Source organism: Drosophila santomea, chromosome 3R (assembly GCF_016746245.2).
Source record: "Drosophila santomea strain STO CAGO 1482 chromosome 3R, Prin_Dsan_1.1, whole genome shotgun sequence".
NCBI classification, from domain to species: domain Eukaryota; kingdom Metazoa; phylum Arthropoda; class Insecta; order Diptera; family Drosophilidae; genus Drosophila; species Drosophila santomea.
Window position 1 is genome coordinate 7,135,355 of NC_053019.2, and position 14,149 is coordinate 7,149,503.

Genomic DNA, 14,149 nt, shown 5'->3' on the forward strand with positions numbered 1-14,149 from the left:
TTGGCATCAGAGTACCAAGACCACATCCCGAATGGGAAAGTCCCACTATTAAGGGAACTGATTCTCAAAGACCTTTTCTCTCGTGTCTGTGCGCATGTGCCTCTCCTCTCCGGTTAATGCGAAAAACGAACCACCCGTGGATGGTTGGAAAATTGTCGCTTTGTCCGGAGAAAAATGTTGCTACTCTCTCCGAGGTTCTCAGAGCACCTATATCCCGTTTGGCGTGGCATTGCATGAAAGCTAAAAAAACCAAGGAGCCAAACTCAAACATTCAAAAGTAGAGGAACTGAAAGGCGTTCTTGCCAGTGAAACAGGACCTCAGAGCTCACTCTCTCACATGTGCTGCTGACCTGGCCAGGACTTCAAGGCATATGCTTGGCACACAAACACGCGTGAAAACAGCGGGGCCAAGAACAGAAATATGCAACGCAATCCCTTTAGGATTTGGCCAACTGTTTGCGCGCACTCTCGAAAACTTGAATGCACCTTAAATGTGGAAAATGTGGAAAATGTTGAAAATGTGGAAAGTGCGGAAAACGGGGGACAACGGGGTGGGGGCCCAAAGCTCCCCTCGAACTTTGACAATCTAAGCAGTTTACTGTGTCAATATGTTACGTTTGCTGCTCGTCCCACAGCCAAACTTCGCATAACTTATGCATGCAAATTTCGCCGTTTCACCCGCCTTTCGAAGCCGAAACTGAAAAGGTGAAAGACAAAGGCAACCAAATGCGGTTATTGCAGCGATTATTTTAATGGCTCTTCTCGGTTGTTTGATGCCACAGAACTTAACGTACTTATGCTGTGCATGATTTCTCTGTTTTTGTGGAGCTGCCAATGCAGATGTATTTAACACCTGCAAAGTTTTGACTCCGCAAGTCATTCGTGGTGCATTTGCTGCAGCAGAGTCATTTGTTAGCCTGTTCCAGGGAGTACAAGTTGGTTTCATTGGGCAGAGCGATTTGAAATTCAAATTTTTAAGTTGCCGCAAAATCGAAAAGTTTGGCAAGTCCCATTTAAGTGCTCGATGAGAAAGTTGCCGAACTAAAGTTTCGATGGCGAAATACTTTGCGCCATGCAATTGATATATTTTCGCAGCGAAATCGAAGCTGGCCAAGGCTTCGCATTTTGTATTTATGTTAATAAGAATGATTAGTACTCCCAAAAATAATAAATCAAAATTAGATAGTTCTAGAAAAATGTAATTTTGTAATTTTTCCACAAAATTAAACACGACACAGCTGGAAAATATGCGCGACACCAGCATTCATAATTCACGCGAAAGTTCAGACGCAACTACTTAATCTTTTGTTATATTTTTTTTAATTTACACTAAATATTGCAACGACGTCTGAGTAGATAGCAGCACAACAGGGCGCAGCTGCAGTTCAGCGCTGCCACGCCCCCAGGAAGCCGTCTGAGTTTGCTTATTTTTTATTTGTGGCTAAAAATTGCATTCATGAATAATTCAGTGAAGTGAAAATTTTCGGGCTTTCTTCGCTCCTCTCCCAGCGCTTTTCAAAAAAAGAACTCTGGCAAAAAAGAATTTATTTTGTACTTTTTCGGAGCCACTTCCGTTAGTTCCGCTTCCCTTTTCGGCACGTTTTGTAATGTGTGCGGGTTATCAGCATTTTGGGTTAATATTTAATGTAAATGACAGACCGACCACAGTGCGGCTGCGTTGATGAAGCCTCGGACACGGGAGATCCGGATAGGGATGCGAATGCGGACCTGGACCTCAACCCTGGAGCTCAAAACTGAGAATCGCCGTCCAAAAAGTTACTCCTCCTGGCTTCCATAACATCCAACAACGAGTGCCCAACACTTGCAATGTAAATGAGTCGCCGGGAAGCGGAAACTGCTTATGCAGATCGAATGTACCTAAGAACACTCGGAATATTTCTGTCGCGCGATTTATGTTTCTGTTTTGGCCTGCTCCTCGCTTCTTGAGTGTGCAAAACAATCTACCAACTATTCTATAAATTAAAATTGCAAAAATATTCCGTTTTCTTTGGAGTCTTGGCGAACTTTGTGACATTTTGCATTGCAATATATGACTCGAGTTGCAAATCTTTCACTGTGAAATTTGTTATTTATTTTATCTTGAAGTTCGGCCACGCATATTATTGTCGTAAATAATTTAGGCTATTATCGATAAATATCGAAATTCTTTTCAAAGAATTTCTCAAGACTGTTACATTTGATGAAATAATCTTCTAAACAGTATTTAGGAAAAATTATGGGACATAATATAGTTGTATCGGGCCTGTTCCTTTTTTGACAGTCGGTAAAATGTGCGGCTTGTGTTGGCTATTTCCAGATTACTATGATAAGGTGGCCACAGAGTGGTGTATGACATCACCCTGTATCGAAAATATTTGAAAATATGCGCAATTTTTAATACGAAATATGCGCAATTTTACTTAACGAAATATGCGGCTTCCAGAGCGTTCTTTTGGTAATCAATAAGATTTGAGATTTCATTCATCAGCTGGTTGTTATATCTGATAGTATCTTTCTTCAATCGCTCCTTGCAGTCAATTTCCCTGAAGTATTTAACTCAGTTGAAATATTAATATGAATTAATAAGGTCTTACATGGGACACTTAAATTTGGTATAGCTGGGATCGTTGGGACAAATATCTATATCTTCAGACTGCGGCGTATACTTGAAAAACTTAGCGTTCTCGTTGTCATCAAACTCTCCAACAAACCGCGCGTCGTCTTCGTGACGTTTTACATTCCTGTCCAACATGGCTCGAGTATCGTGAATTGGGATATTAAATTTGGTGGTTTGTCTCCCAAATGCAATCCCCATGGTGGTGGTATAGCGAGCAGAAAATACACTCCTGAACGACTTATTCTCTTCCTTTTCATCATCCATCAAATCCGATTGCCGCACAATAGACATTGCAAAGTCCAAGAAAAACAACGAGTGAATCAGAACCAGTGTGAACTTACTTTTAGTTGCTTGCAGTTAAATGAAAAGCCTGCTGTAATATAGACAATGTTAATAAACATGATTTCTACATCCAATATACTCGTTATCTGTACAAACAGATGCTGATTCTAGTTACGCATAATTCGTGAAAAGTTTGTTTTAAATGCTTAACCGCCCACAAACAGACCAAAACTGCCACCTTAAATAATATTTCTTATATCTATATTATTTCCTCCTTTTCCTTCTTCTATATTATTTTCTTATTAGTATTTTTTATAGCATTTTCGTCACTCCAATTACTCAACTTGCCCTTTCCATACTTATATTAATTTATAATAAATGAGAGAGAGAGAGACTTAAATGCACAAAGGCTAGATTTCGGTTCCAGTTCCGATTGCCCACGTGGTTAATTGGTTTCAACATCAAACTTTTAGGCTATACAAATCACTGCTAATGAGACCCAATTCAATTTGATAACTTACGAAGCTGAATTATTCACAATGACTAAAGGGAAATACACATGTGAACCAAAAGCTTATGAATATTTCATGAAATACAAAATCAATAAACTAAAGGCAGCCATAATGAAATTATAAACTATCAGGCGCACAGCCGAGTCGCCATTTTTTCCGCGATTTATCCAATGGCGTCGGGTTCACCTCTCCTTTAACTTTCAGAGCCACCACCTCAACTACTATACAGCATCCTTGGAGAACGTAATGCCTTCAGGCTTTGCATTCAACATACTTTGTGCGTAAAAATATGTAAAATATTTTACCGAAAACCTTTTCAAAAGATTGCAGAGCTGGCGGAACTGTTCGTGTGTGCATACCTGGCGTATGCGTGATGATATTAAGCGGTCCAAAAGTCAATTGTTAATGTGTGGGTGTGCCTGTGAGTCGGCTCGGCATTGATTTTGTCCTCAATAATTCCGAAGGAAACCCACAAGGAAAGTATTGAAAGTTTTTCGCGGTCGAGGCAGAATTGCGTGCGATTTAAAGTTAATTTATTTGGTGTTGATATGAAGTAGTAAGTGCCAAAACTGTGCCAAAAACGCATATCAACTCTACAGATATATATGCTTGAGAATATTTAATGTACGTTATAATTTAAACCCTTCTTAAACTTTTAATAAAACCTCAGCATGTAAATATATATATATTTTTGATCAATATCAACTCCCGAAGTGATAAATCCATGCTCGTCTTTTCATTGCAAGAGGTACATATACATATATAGTTTTTAAAATACCGGTTCTGAAAAGTATGCAATATATCTGAAATAGGAATAGTAAAAAAAAAAAAAGTGCTATTTGGCTCCGTTAATTAAATGTAATTCCTATAAATCTCAATTCTACTTCGTTTTCTGCCTTTCGAAAAATCTGCTCCCCTTTCCCACGCCCCAAATTTATGGCTTCAATCTTTTGGATGGAAATTATATTCGCACTTTTTTCGTCTCTATTCAGAGTAGGCTTTATGGCACAAGGACGTGGCGTTTCAAGGACTGAATTTGGATTCGAGGAAGGACTGCTTCCGAAAGTGGGTGGCCACTAAGCTGCATTCCTTTTAGCCGAAAATGGAGCCGCACAACATACTGGCAAACAGCAAAACAGAATAAAGACACCGAAAATAAATCAAATTAAATGAAATGAAATAGTTCAGGGTTTGGGGTCGACAGAGGAATTCAGCTGCCATTTTTCTTAATGTTGCCTTCCATTTCTATTCTCGATCTCCTGAGCCTAAGATTAAATGATGACTCATTTGCAACGGCTTCCTTAAACTCAATAATTTGGATCCTTCTATATCTGTAATCAATCGGTTTTTACTAGAATATTTGAGATGCTATGAGCGCTGAAAAAAAACGTATACGTAAAAAAACGTCACGTAAAAACGTGACTCAAAATGTGTTACACCGCCATTTAATTGACAGTACTGGGCTAACTATGATTGATTAGCTCAAATTCTACACAAGCATTGGCCTTAAATTGAATGCCGTAACATGCACCGTATTTAACACGATAACATGCATTTTTCTCCAGCACTTATCCTTAAATTGTGCAGGAATAGGGCCAAATGCACCGCCAGGCCGAGCACATGGCTCGATCGAGCACGAGGCCCACTTCCAGTGCAATTCTCCGACAATCGCCCGGCAATTCATATCCTGGCCCTGCACAAATACAAACACAATCGCAATCGGCACCACCACACACATCCTGCCTGCAACGACAACGAGCTGCCCCGGAGGGCAGAAAACACAGCGCAAAACACACTCGAGAATATTAAACAAAATGTCAATTTCGTGATACATTTTCGGTTTTCGAGCAGAGGGCACTGGAGCCGAGCAGCTCAAGGACCTGTCAAAAAATGGCCAAAAATCAAATCAAATTGCACACTTAAGCTGCAATTGCAGCGGCATCGAGAGAAATCAAAGTCCGCTGGCAGCAGGGAGCCCAATCAAAATGGAAATAGTTTGGCCCGACCATCGAATGACCAGTTTTGGGACTCCCCAACCTCCTCGGCCCCCAGGAAAAGGAACTCGAACGAAGGCCAAGCCAAGGCGAAACGGAAATGAAATCAAGCAAATTGAATGCGATGAGTTGGACGTGGGAATACGTGCCAACCGTTGTCATAACAGCCGTGACGATAAAAAACACTCCTGATCAGCGGTAATTGCTGCCGACAAACCCGCATCTATCTGCGATACGAGTGCTAGTATCCACAGGAGCCCGGGGGGCACAAGAGCGGAACACTCGCTGCCGCCGGCGTATTTGAGCCTGAGTCCGAATCCGAATCCGAATGCCAGCTCCAGTCCGAATTCAGCCAAAATCCAAAACATAGCCACCAACAATGCGTGCCAAAGCCATGCGAACATTTCAAGACATCCGAGCAACATTTGCCGCCAGGCATACACGTTAAAAACTCCAAGCTAGATCCTCTTGTTATTTTCCCTCTTTATTCGTTGTATGTTTATTCTATGTAATAAATATAGAGATGGAAAAATTTAACCAAAATCATTCATTGATATACTTTTTGTAAATTAGAGCAGTTATATATTTTGAGTGACAATGGTTTCTCCGTTCGATGAAATTCCATTCCATTAATTCCATATAAGGTACGTTTCGGTATAAAATGTAGGTACTAATTTTGTACCTGTGCACTCCTTAAGCTAAAGTTGCTGCGACACGTCCCTGCGAGGCCTCCTGATCAAATGGTCTTTCCATTCGCCATATCCACTGTCCCACTCTCAACGCCAGTCCCATTCGAAGTCCCATCGGGCAGGATTTGGCCCCGACAATTGACATTTGGCCAGCCATCGCAGTCGCCTTCGCTCCTGCGTCCCCAATCATTTGCGTGGGTGGATAGGTGCTCTTCTGGGGGATGGGGAGGTTCATTGGGTCATTGGGTGATGGTGTGATTGTGTGGAGGGGTGGCTTGTTGTCGCGTTTTGGCCGCTTCCGCTGCCGTTGCCACCTGCTCTTGTCCATCGCCATTCATCAACATCAGAGCTGAAATTAGAAATGTTTTGCGTTTGGCTTCCGGCAGGACTCGGCCGCAGCAGCACTCGCAGGACTCGAAAGCTGCTTGGAGCCACCAGGAGCCACCAGGAGCCAGGAGGCCCGACATCATCGACAGGAACCAAGCTGTCGACATAGTTTCATGCCATTCGGACACCTTTTGGCGATGGAACTGCGCTAATGTCGCGCTGTTACCATTTTCTGATTTGTTTACTTTTCCAATTGAGTTCGTGTCGCGAACGGGGACCATTTCAATTACACTTCACTGCAAAGTGGAAATTTAGAAAGTAAATCTTCATACGTCTTGTATTAAAATACCAGAATCTTTTGAAATCAAATACTATACCTTTACATTCGCTTAAATATATATGAATATATGAAGCTTTCTTGTATTTCTACATATATTGTTATTAGTAAAAAATTGGTATCTCCAAGTACTAAAATGGATTAAATTTTGAGTCAAACTTTCTGCCTAGTTTATAGAGACCCGATTTTTCCATCTATCTCTTCATGCATAGTGTATCCTGCAAACTGGGTAAAACATCGCACTTCACCTGAGGACGTGCGAGAAATTCGGCAATAGATAACAACAACCCATTAGATAAGGGTGGTGTTCCCTTTGTAGCCGATGGCAAATGCGAAAGCCGCACGGACTATTTATGGTTTAAAGAGTTTGAGCCAAATTTGTAAGTATGTGTTTTGGGCGAAAACATAAACGTGATTTTCCTTAGCCACAGCAGAATCGACCAGGGCAATACAGACGTGGTGCCATTTCGACAATGAATGGTACCAGAATTTACTGCGATTTCTCTATTAGGCCAAGTGAGTGCACTTTTTCAGAGAGAGTATTCACATTATGGGTGCCTAGAAATCTATGCCCAATTGACTGCGTTGATTTTGACGATTACGACTGAGTTTTACGACATATTGTCTGGATGTGCTTGCATCCAAATTGGCGATTTCCACCCACCTCTGGGGTCAAGGACTCGACCTTGCTTTGGCCCGCCCGACGACGCCAATATAAGAGGCTCTCAAGGACACAATTGAAATGGCTTAAATCTTAGCCAGAAGCTGCGCAACATAAAGCAGCGAAAATTTCAATAAATAAGGCAGGCTTGGTGAGGGATATTGGAGGCAACTCCCTACAGTATCGGGTAATCGGAGGCCAGCATGTGGAAACTGTTGCTGCAAACGGCAATAAATAGCGGAAGTAACGTTGTGTGAGCTATGCTCGAATTTATTGGCTTCCACATAAAATACTTGAAATTTTTATGTGCAGCCAGCCAGGTGAACGGTATTGAAGGAGTGTTGCTTTCATTTCAAAGGATAATACTCCTCAGGATGTCTGGAGGTAAAGAAAGTTTCGCTTGAGGACTTTTTTTTTCCACAATCTACATTGGGAGCGAATTATATTTTGCTAATTGGATTTAATATAAAATTCGATTGGTTTTAGACAGATTAAACATAATATATTTTTAGTATGTACATTACCTGTTAGATAGTATTTTTTTGTTATATATAAATTTCGATAACATCGATTTTATTGTGTTTTAGCCAATGCGTTTTATTAAGTTTTTAACTCAAATGTTTCATTACGTAAAACATTAAAAAACATTTTTAATCTATATTGGGTGTATACATTTAAAGATAAATAATTAACTTCCTAAAATTATTATTATTTTTCCTAATAGTTAAAAACTCACTTGACTATACATTCAGAAAAGAGCCCAAAAAAATGATCCTTTACCAACTTGCCCTCTATTTCAGAAAAATTAATCCTAAGAAGTGAGTGAATTTTCTTGAGTTATGAAAAATGTTCTGTCTTAATTTTAAGGTATTTTTTCATTGTTTTAGTTCATGAATAAGCTTTGGTTCATACATTTTCATTAGATTTAATTTTATAAACAAATATTTCATAAAAAGAAACAGTCATAATGTTTATTATATTATTTAATATTTGTGTAGTTGTTTTAGAAAATTGCAAACGATTTCAAGATGTTACCATAACTGTAACATAATTATAATATATGATAATTATGTATGTAACATATGTGCAACGCAAGTTGTTCGAATACGAAAAAAACAGACAAAATGATATTACTTTACATTTTTTTTTTGCTAAATCCCCAACCGTTGGAAAACTCAACAGCCTCTTCAACAAGATTGAAGGGAATTTCTCAAATTTTTAAAATTACCCGAATTAGAAAAGTATTAGGATTATTTACATGGCAATTACTCTAGATTTTGAACTTAATTGAACTGCATTTATGGTCCGTAACCTTGCTTTGCACATGAATTTATATCACCATTTATTTTTTAAATAAAAAATCGTCCCTAGTTTTAGGGTTTATTTTTCTTTGGCGATTTTCTAAAATTCAGAAATGCACTCATTTTTCTATGAGTGTGCGATTTGAACATAAAGGCCCAAGCGTCGGCACTAAAACCAGTAAAATCAGGTGAATGAGTACTTAAAGTCTTTGTTTCGCCGAAACGAGTCGAAATGAAACAGCAAACAATGCCGGCTGACAGGCTGGAAAATCGCAGCCGGCGGGGCCAACAAAAGCTAGATAGCTGGCCCTTTAATAGGATTACAACAACAAAAGCAATTGGGTAAGAGAGCCAAACAACAAAAAGCGCAATGCGAAAGTTAGTGAATCGGAAAGCAACCGCCGCTGCGGTAACTCCTCCCCGTAGCCCTCATCCTCGACGGCCGCCAGCAGTTGTTGTTTTCTGTTACCTGTTGGCCAATTGTACCGACTGCTCCTCCGGTTGCTAGTTTGTTTCGGCTTTGTCATGTCCACAGCCAACTGTCAATGGAGGCACAAAGCGCCGGAGTGGGAAGTGGCCGGGAAAGGAGATCCAAAACAATTAAAACTGGCCATCAAAAAGTGGAGATACATTCCAAAATATTTGGCAAGTTGAGGGACGCGCCCAATTCAATTAATTACCGTTTTCCCCGGACAACTCGTATTATATTTTAATTAAATAAACGCGACTACCATAAATGTTGCCCCTTAATGCTGCAAGTATATTTGTTTTGTTGTATGACAAGTTCAGATTAGCGATTGCAGTTAGTATAAACATCCGCATTTCCGTGACTTTACCATAAAAAGAACGAGCGCATTATAAGTTTATTGTTTACTTTGTTTTAAGCCTTGCACTTACATGCTAACTTAACCTGATAGTCTTCCACTAAAACTACTTAATCTGCCCACGTACAAACGAATGTTCAATCTAAGTGGAGCCAATTGGTCAACAACTTGGCCCAGTTGTACTCAATCCAGCTGGCCTTCCTCTAGCTGCTTCGCTTTGTTCGCCTGTGAATTTGAATGCTCCACGGAAACGGATGTGTTGATTGTTAGCTTTGGGGTGGAGTAGACCATCAGGACTGAGTCCCAGCCTTGTTGGCAGAACAACACTGCTGTTAACTAGGGAACTGGAAAGCTGCACAGTAAAAAACTAAACATGAGAGTGTTGAGTGCCACATGTGAAAACCATTTCACCAATCTTTCACTAGAATGTGCAACATTATTAAATAAATACCGCCCTCAACTGATAAAGATTTTATGATAAACATTAATTTTAAATATAACACGATATCTCTGTGCTCTGTGTGTGAACCCATGACTGCTCACTGCTCTGTAGTCATTGGTCACCTACTACTGAGCTTTGGCCATTGGACCCGGGGCAATCAACTGGGCCAGTTGTCATCCGCAGAGGCTGATGACGATAATGAGCTGAGGCCTGATCATGGTTTACTGACACGTAATGACAGCTAAACTTTCCACACTCGACAGTTACATTTTCCAGAACATCGTGGGCTAAGGGCGCGGGAATGAAATCTGCAATTGCCAGGGTGGTCGTCAAAAAAATCGCTGTTCAGACGAACTGTGGGGTAACAGAGATGCCTTAAAATTTCAGCGAGCCAAATTTTGCTTACTGAGATAGCATTTATGACAGACTTAACAAAATACCTCTTTAAAATAAAGGAATATATGTGTATACTTACTACGTTATATTTACTTGTGTATAATGCTATATACAATTGGCTCCTTGTAATTCCTTTACAAACTCTCTAAAAAAATGGCCAGAATGTCAGCACTGGGCTGAAACAGAGGCAGCGACAGTGGTAGCAGCAAATGACTCGTGCAGGTCAGCTTTTGTCGGTCGAAACTGTAAATGCGTGACTTTTGGCCATTTAATGATGTTTCAACGTCATTGTGCACAAATAAACAATCATCATCATCCGCACTAGGAGGAGTATTAATAGGAGGACGCCGAGGCAAGGAGGATGAGGCTTTGTCGTGGCTCATTTGATGACACGGCCTTTCAATGGCGCTGGTTATAAATGCGCCTGGTTGCTCCCTCGGCCAACAATAACGCATTTAAAACAACAATAACACAATAAGCGAGTAATAGCCATGAACCGGTCTCAAATCCCAGCTACATGCAAGGACTAACAAGGACGATTAGGCGGCGGCAGCAGCAGCGTAACTGTTGCCAAATTTCCGTGGGTTGGAACGTCAGTTCGAGGAACTTCGATCATATGTATGGCTTAAAAGTTGTTGGCACTAGGTAAGCACATGCACGGGTTCTCATAGCTCATGAGTGATGTGTATTTCCAAAAGGCGAAATTGCAATTCATATCACCGAAGATTCGCACAGCATACTTAACTGAACGTAAGCGCCAACCGGAAGTAGAAAACGCTTAAAAATCATATTTAATAGCGCTGGTATAGATTTAATTAAAATGTAAATTTTATTAAAGAGTTATCGCTTGTTTTAATTACAATGCAGTAAGGCAAATAAAAAGCACGTTGACATGTCCATGGCACAAAGGCTTTCCTCTTCCTCTTCCGAGTGCCGCATGATTTATGCCTTATTTTTGCTAGTAATTCATATTAATAAATAAAATATGCAGCTTCCTACGGTTTATAAATTCAACGACACGGATATCCACAGGACAAGTTTATTGCATTGACAGCGCCGCCCGTCAGCCGGATCCGGACTTCTGCAATCGACTTTCTGATCGGCATCTCTGCGTCCTTCGTAATGCGACCCAGAGTCCGCACTTAATAAATACTTTGGCCCTAACCAAAGGTGCACGCTTCACTAAACGCGCTCAAAAATAGACCCTAAAGAATTGAGGAAATCGAGGAGTGGGCGCTGAATTTGGCCGAGTCCATTGACTTGGCCTTTGCAGCGGGTGAAGTGAAGTTCGAGACCGGCTTACGGCAGCTGGGCTCTTATTTAAAGTTTTGCTGGCCAGTCATGTGTACGGAGGCGAACTGAAGGAGCAGCCAGTGCAAGTGGTAATGGTAATGGAAATCCTGCAGGAAGCGGAAGTGTAGGTGGAAGGGGAAGGGGAAGGGGAAGCTGCTCTGCAGTTTGTGTCAGGGCCAACGAGCGCATTTTATTTCTTAATTTTGTTTTATACTAATACTAATTCGATTTCGCTGTAAGCAAAAGCAGCATCAGCACTACACAGAAAACAAATACATATCGAAATAATTCTAGGTTCATTATCTCAAAAGTGGTTTATAAACTGTAGGGTTATACAGAAGCATGTTTTAGAAACATCACTGTTCTAGAAACATCGTGTTCCTGTTTTTTTTGTGCTATACCAGCTTATTGACCAACAACGATTATGTTTATCTTTTTTTGCTGTTCAGTTTCGTTGACTGCCAATTTGCATTGGCCTGGCCATTAGGATCGGGTCAGTCAGTAAGTTGGAGTTCTTTATTGTTGTGTGATAGTCGGGGCACAGACAGACAGACAGACAGACAGACAGTCTGTCAGTCAGTCAGTCGGTCGGTCTGTCAGTTGTAGGGTCACCCAGTTGGCCATTTGGTCAGTTGGTCTTGGCTCCAAGCGACTGTTGTGTGCATCGTGGTCGTTATTAGCCGCCCGTGTCAGCCAGTTTGTCGTACATAATGAAAGACATGGTTTTCGTGTAGCGATAGCTCTTACTTTGCGTCTCCCTGCTTTCCACCCGGTGGACTTTTCGTCCTTGGACGTAGTCCTGGGTCCCCATGTCATTTGAATTTGTGCTGCTGCGTTGCTCCTGTTGTGGATGCTGGCATTGCACACAAATACGTAATTGAAAAATGCACATATCTCCGAGATGCTTATTGACTTTTATTGGACAGCCAAAGGGGTGTGGAGTGCTACGAAAAATTGCTTAGCATAAGCCACTTTTCCCCGGTTGGGGCAGTCAATTGCATGGAAATTAAATGCATTAACTTGCCCGGAAGACAACTCAAAGTGCCAGAATTTGCCCAATGAGTTAAAGGGAGTTTTAACCAGAATAAAAAACGCCTCAGATTCAGATTTGGAATTTGGAATTTTAGAATGCAAGAGATATTCCATTTTGCACAAGACGTGTGCGGTGTAAAAATGTGAATTATCATTGCCATTGCGTAAATAACAATCATTCCTGTCCGACTGACCAAGTCGGCCGCCCGAGGGTCGCTCGGCCACTCCTTAGGTATTTTTATTAAAAATTTCTACCCGCCGCCGCGAGCAAATTGCAGCAGAGCCGTTCAAAAGGTTATGACTATGACTATGGCTATGTTCTGCAAACAGCGGACCAGACTCGACTCGCCCCATTCTGGTGGGGACAGCAAAAAGTTTTTGGCCTCCAACTTTTAATTATAAATAATTTTCAACATTTTAAATATGTCGCTGGCACGCAAATCTGTGCAGCGAATGTTAGGAATGTCCAACCGCCAGGAAAAAAAATTGAAATAGAAATTGCAGCAGAGATGAAATTGTGAAAGCAGACATCGAGAATCGGGCTGAACTGGCTTTATATACATACATACATGTATGTACATATATATATAGGTTTTGGTAACGGCTGCCAAATGCAGTTTTTTATGGCTTCGAAACTGCTTGAAATAATTCTTTCTCCTTTTCCCCTTTTTTATGCCCGGGTCAGAGCAATGTTAGAGCGACTCCGACTCCAAATCCAAATCCAAATCCAAAACCCAAATCCGAATCCGACTGCGGTTAAAAGTGCGGAAATACATTGAAATGACAATAAAACTAAAACTTGCCTGGTACGCTGCTTCGTTTTTGTGCTGGCTCAGTTTTAAAGTTTATGGCCTGACGGCCAGCATGTGCAGCAACAACGCCGTGGAAATGTTGGCCAAATGTTTATTTTATTTTATATTTACTCGCACTCTTCTTTAGATCTCGCATTTGGTTTAAACGTGATGCTAATAGCAGTTTGTACCCATTCTGGTTTTGGGGCTTTCATAGCGTCCTGAAGTGCTTTAATGGATACGATCGACTTGTAAGCTTACAAACTATATGGAGTATAGGTATTCAATGCAGAGAACTGCAGCAAGCCACCGGCACCCTAAGTGTACCCGCTAAACACCGGGAGTCTCCGCACCCGGGTGTTTGGAGACACCCTAAATTTAGCAATGACAAACACCCGGGTGTTTTGCCACCAGGGTGATTTTCTGTACTTGCACAAAAACACCCGGGTGTCTGCTGTGCAAAGAAGTTTAGGGTGGGTGACGCGCAAGCAAGAATCGGCCGCAGGTACTTTTCTGTATGCATAAAAATTGTATGGGTGGAAGCGAGACACGGTCCAAAAAATTTAGGGTGAATGGAAAAACCCAAGAAAAAGGTCGTGCACATGTTTTTGCGTTTTGATGTATCTAATGTCTTTACAAAAAACAAACTTA

General features: G+C 41.0%; 1 protein-coding gene across 1 annotated transcript; it reads right to left on the reverse strand.

Moving 5' to 3' along the window:
• Positions 1 to 1,178: 1,178 nt before the first annotated feature.
• Positions 1,179 to 2,991, reverse strand: LOC120451970. The gene is made up of 3 exons (XM_039635996.2): positions 2,595 to 2,991; positions 2,421 to 2,543; positions 1,179 to 2,360 (listed from the first exon to the last, which is right to left on the reverse strand). The coding sequence occupies exons 1-3, from the start codon at positions 2,906 to 2,908 to the stop codon at positions 2,225 to 2,227; spliced, it is 573 nt and encodes a 190-aa protein (XP_039491930.1). The 5' UTR covers positions 2,909 to 2,991; the 3' UTR covers positions 1,179 to 2,224.
• Positions 2,992 to 14,149: the final 11,158 nt, after the last annotated feature.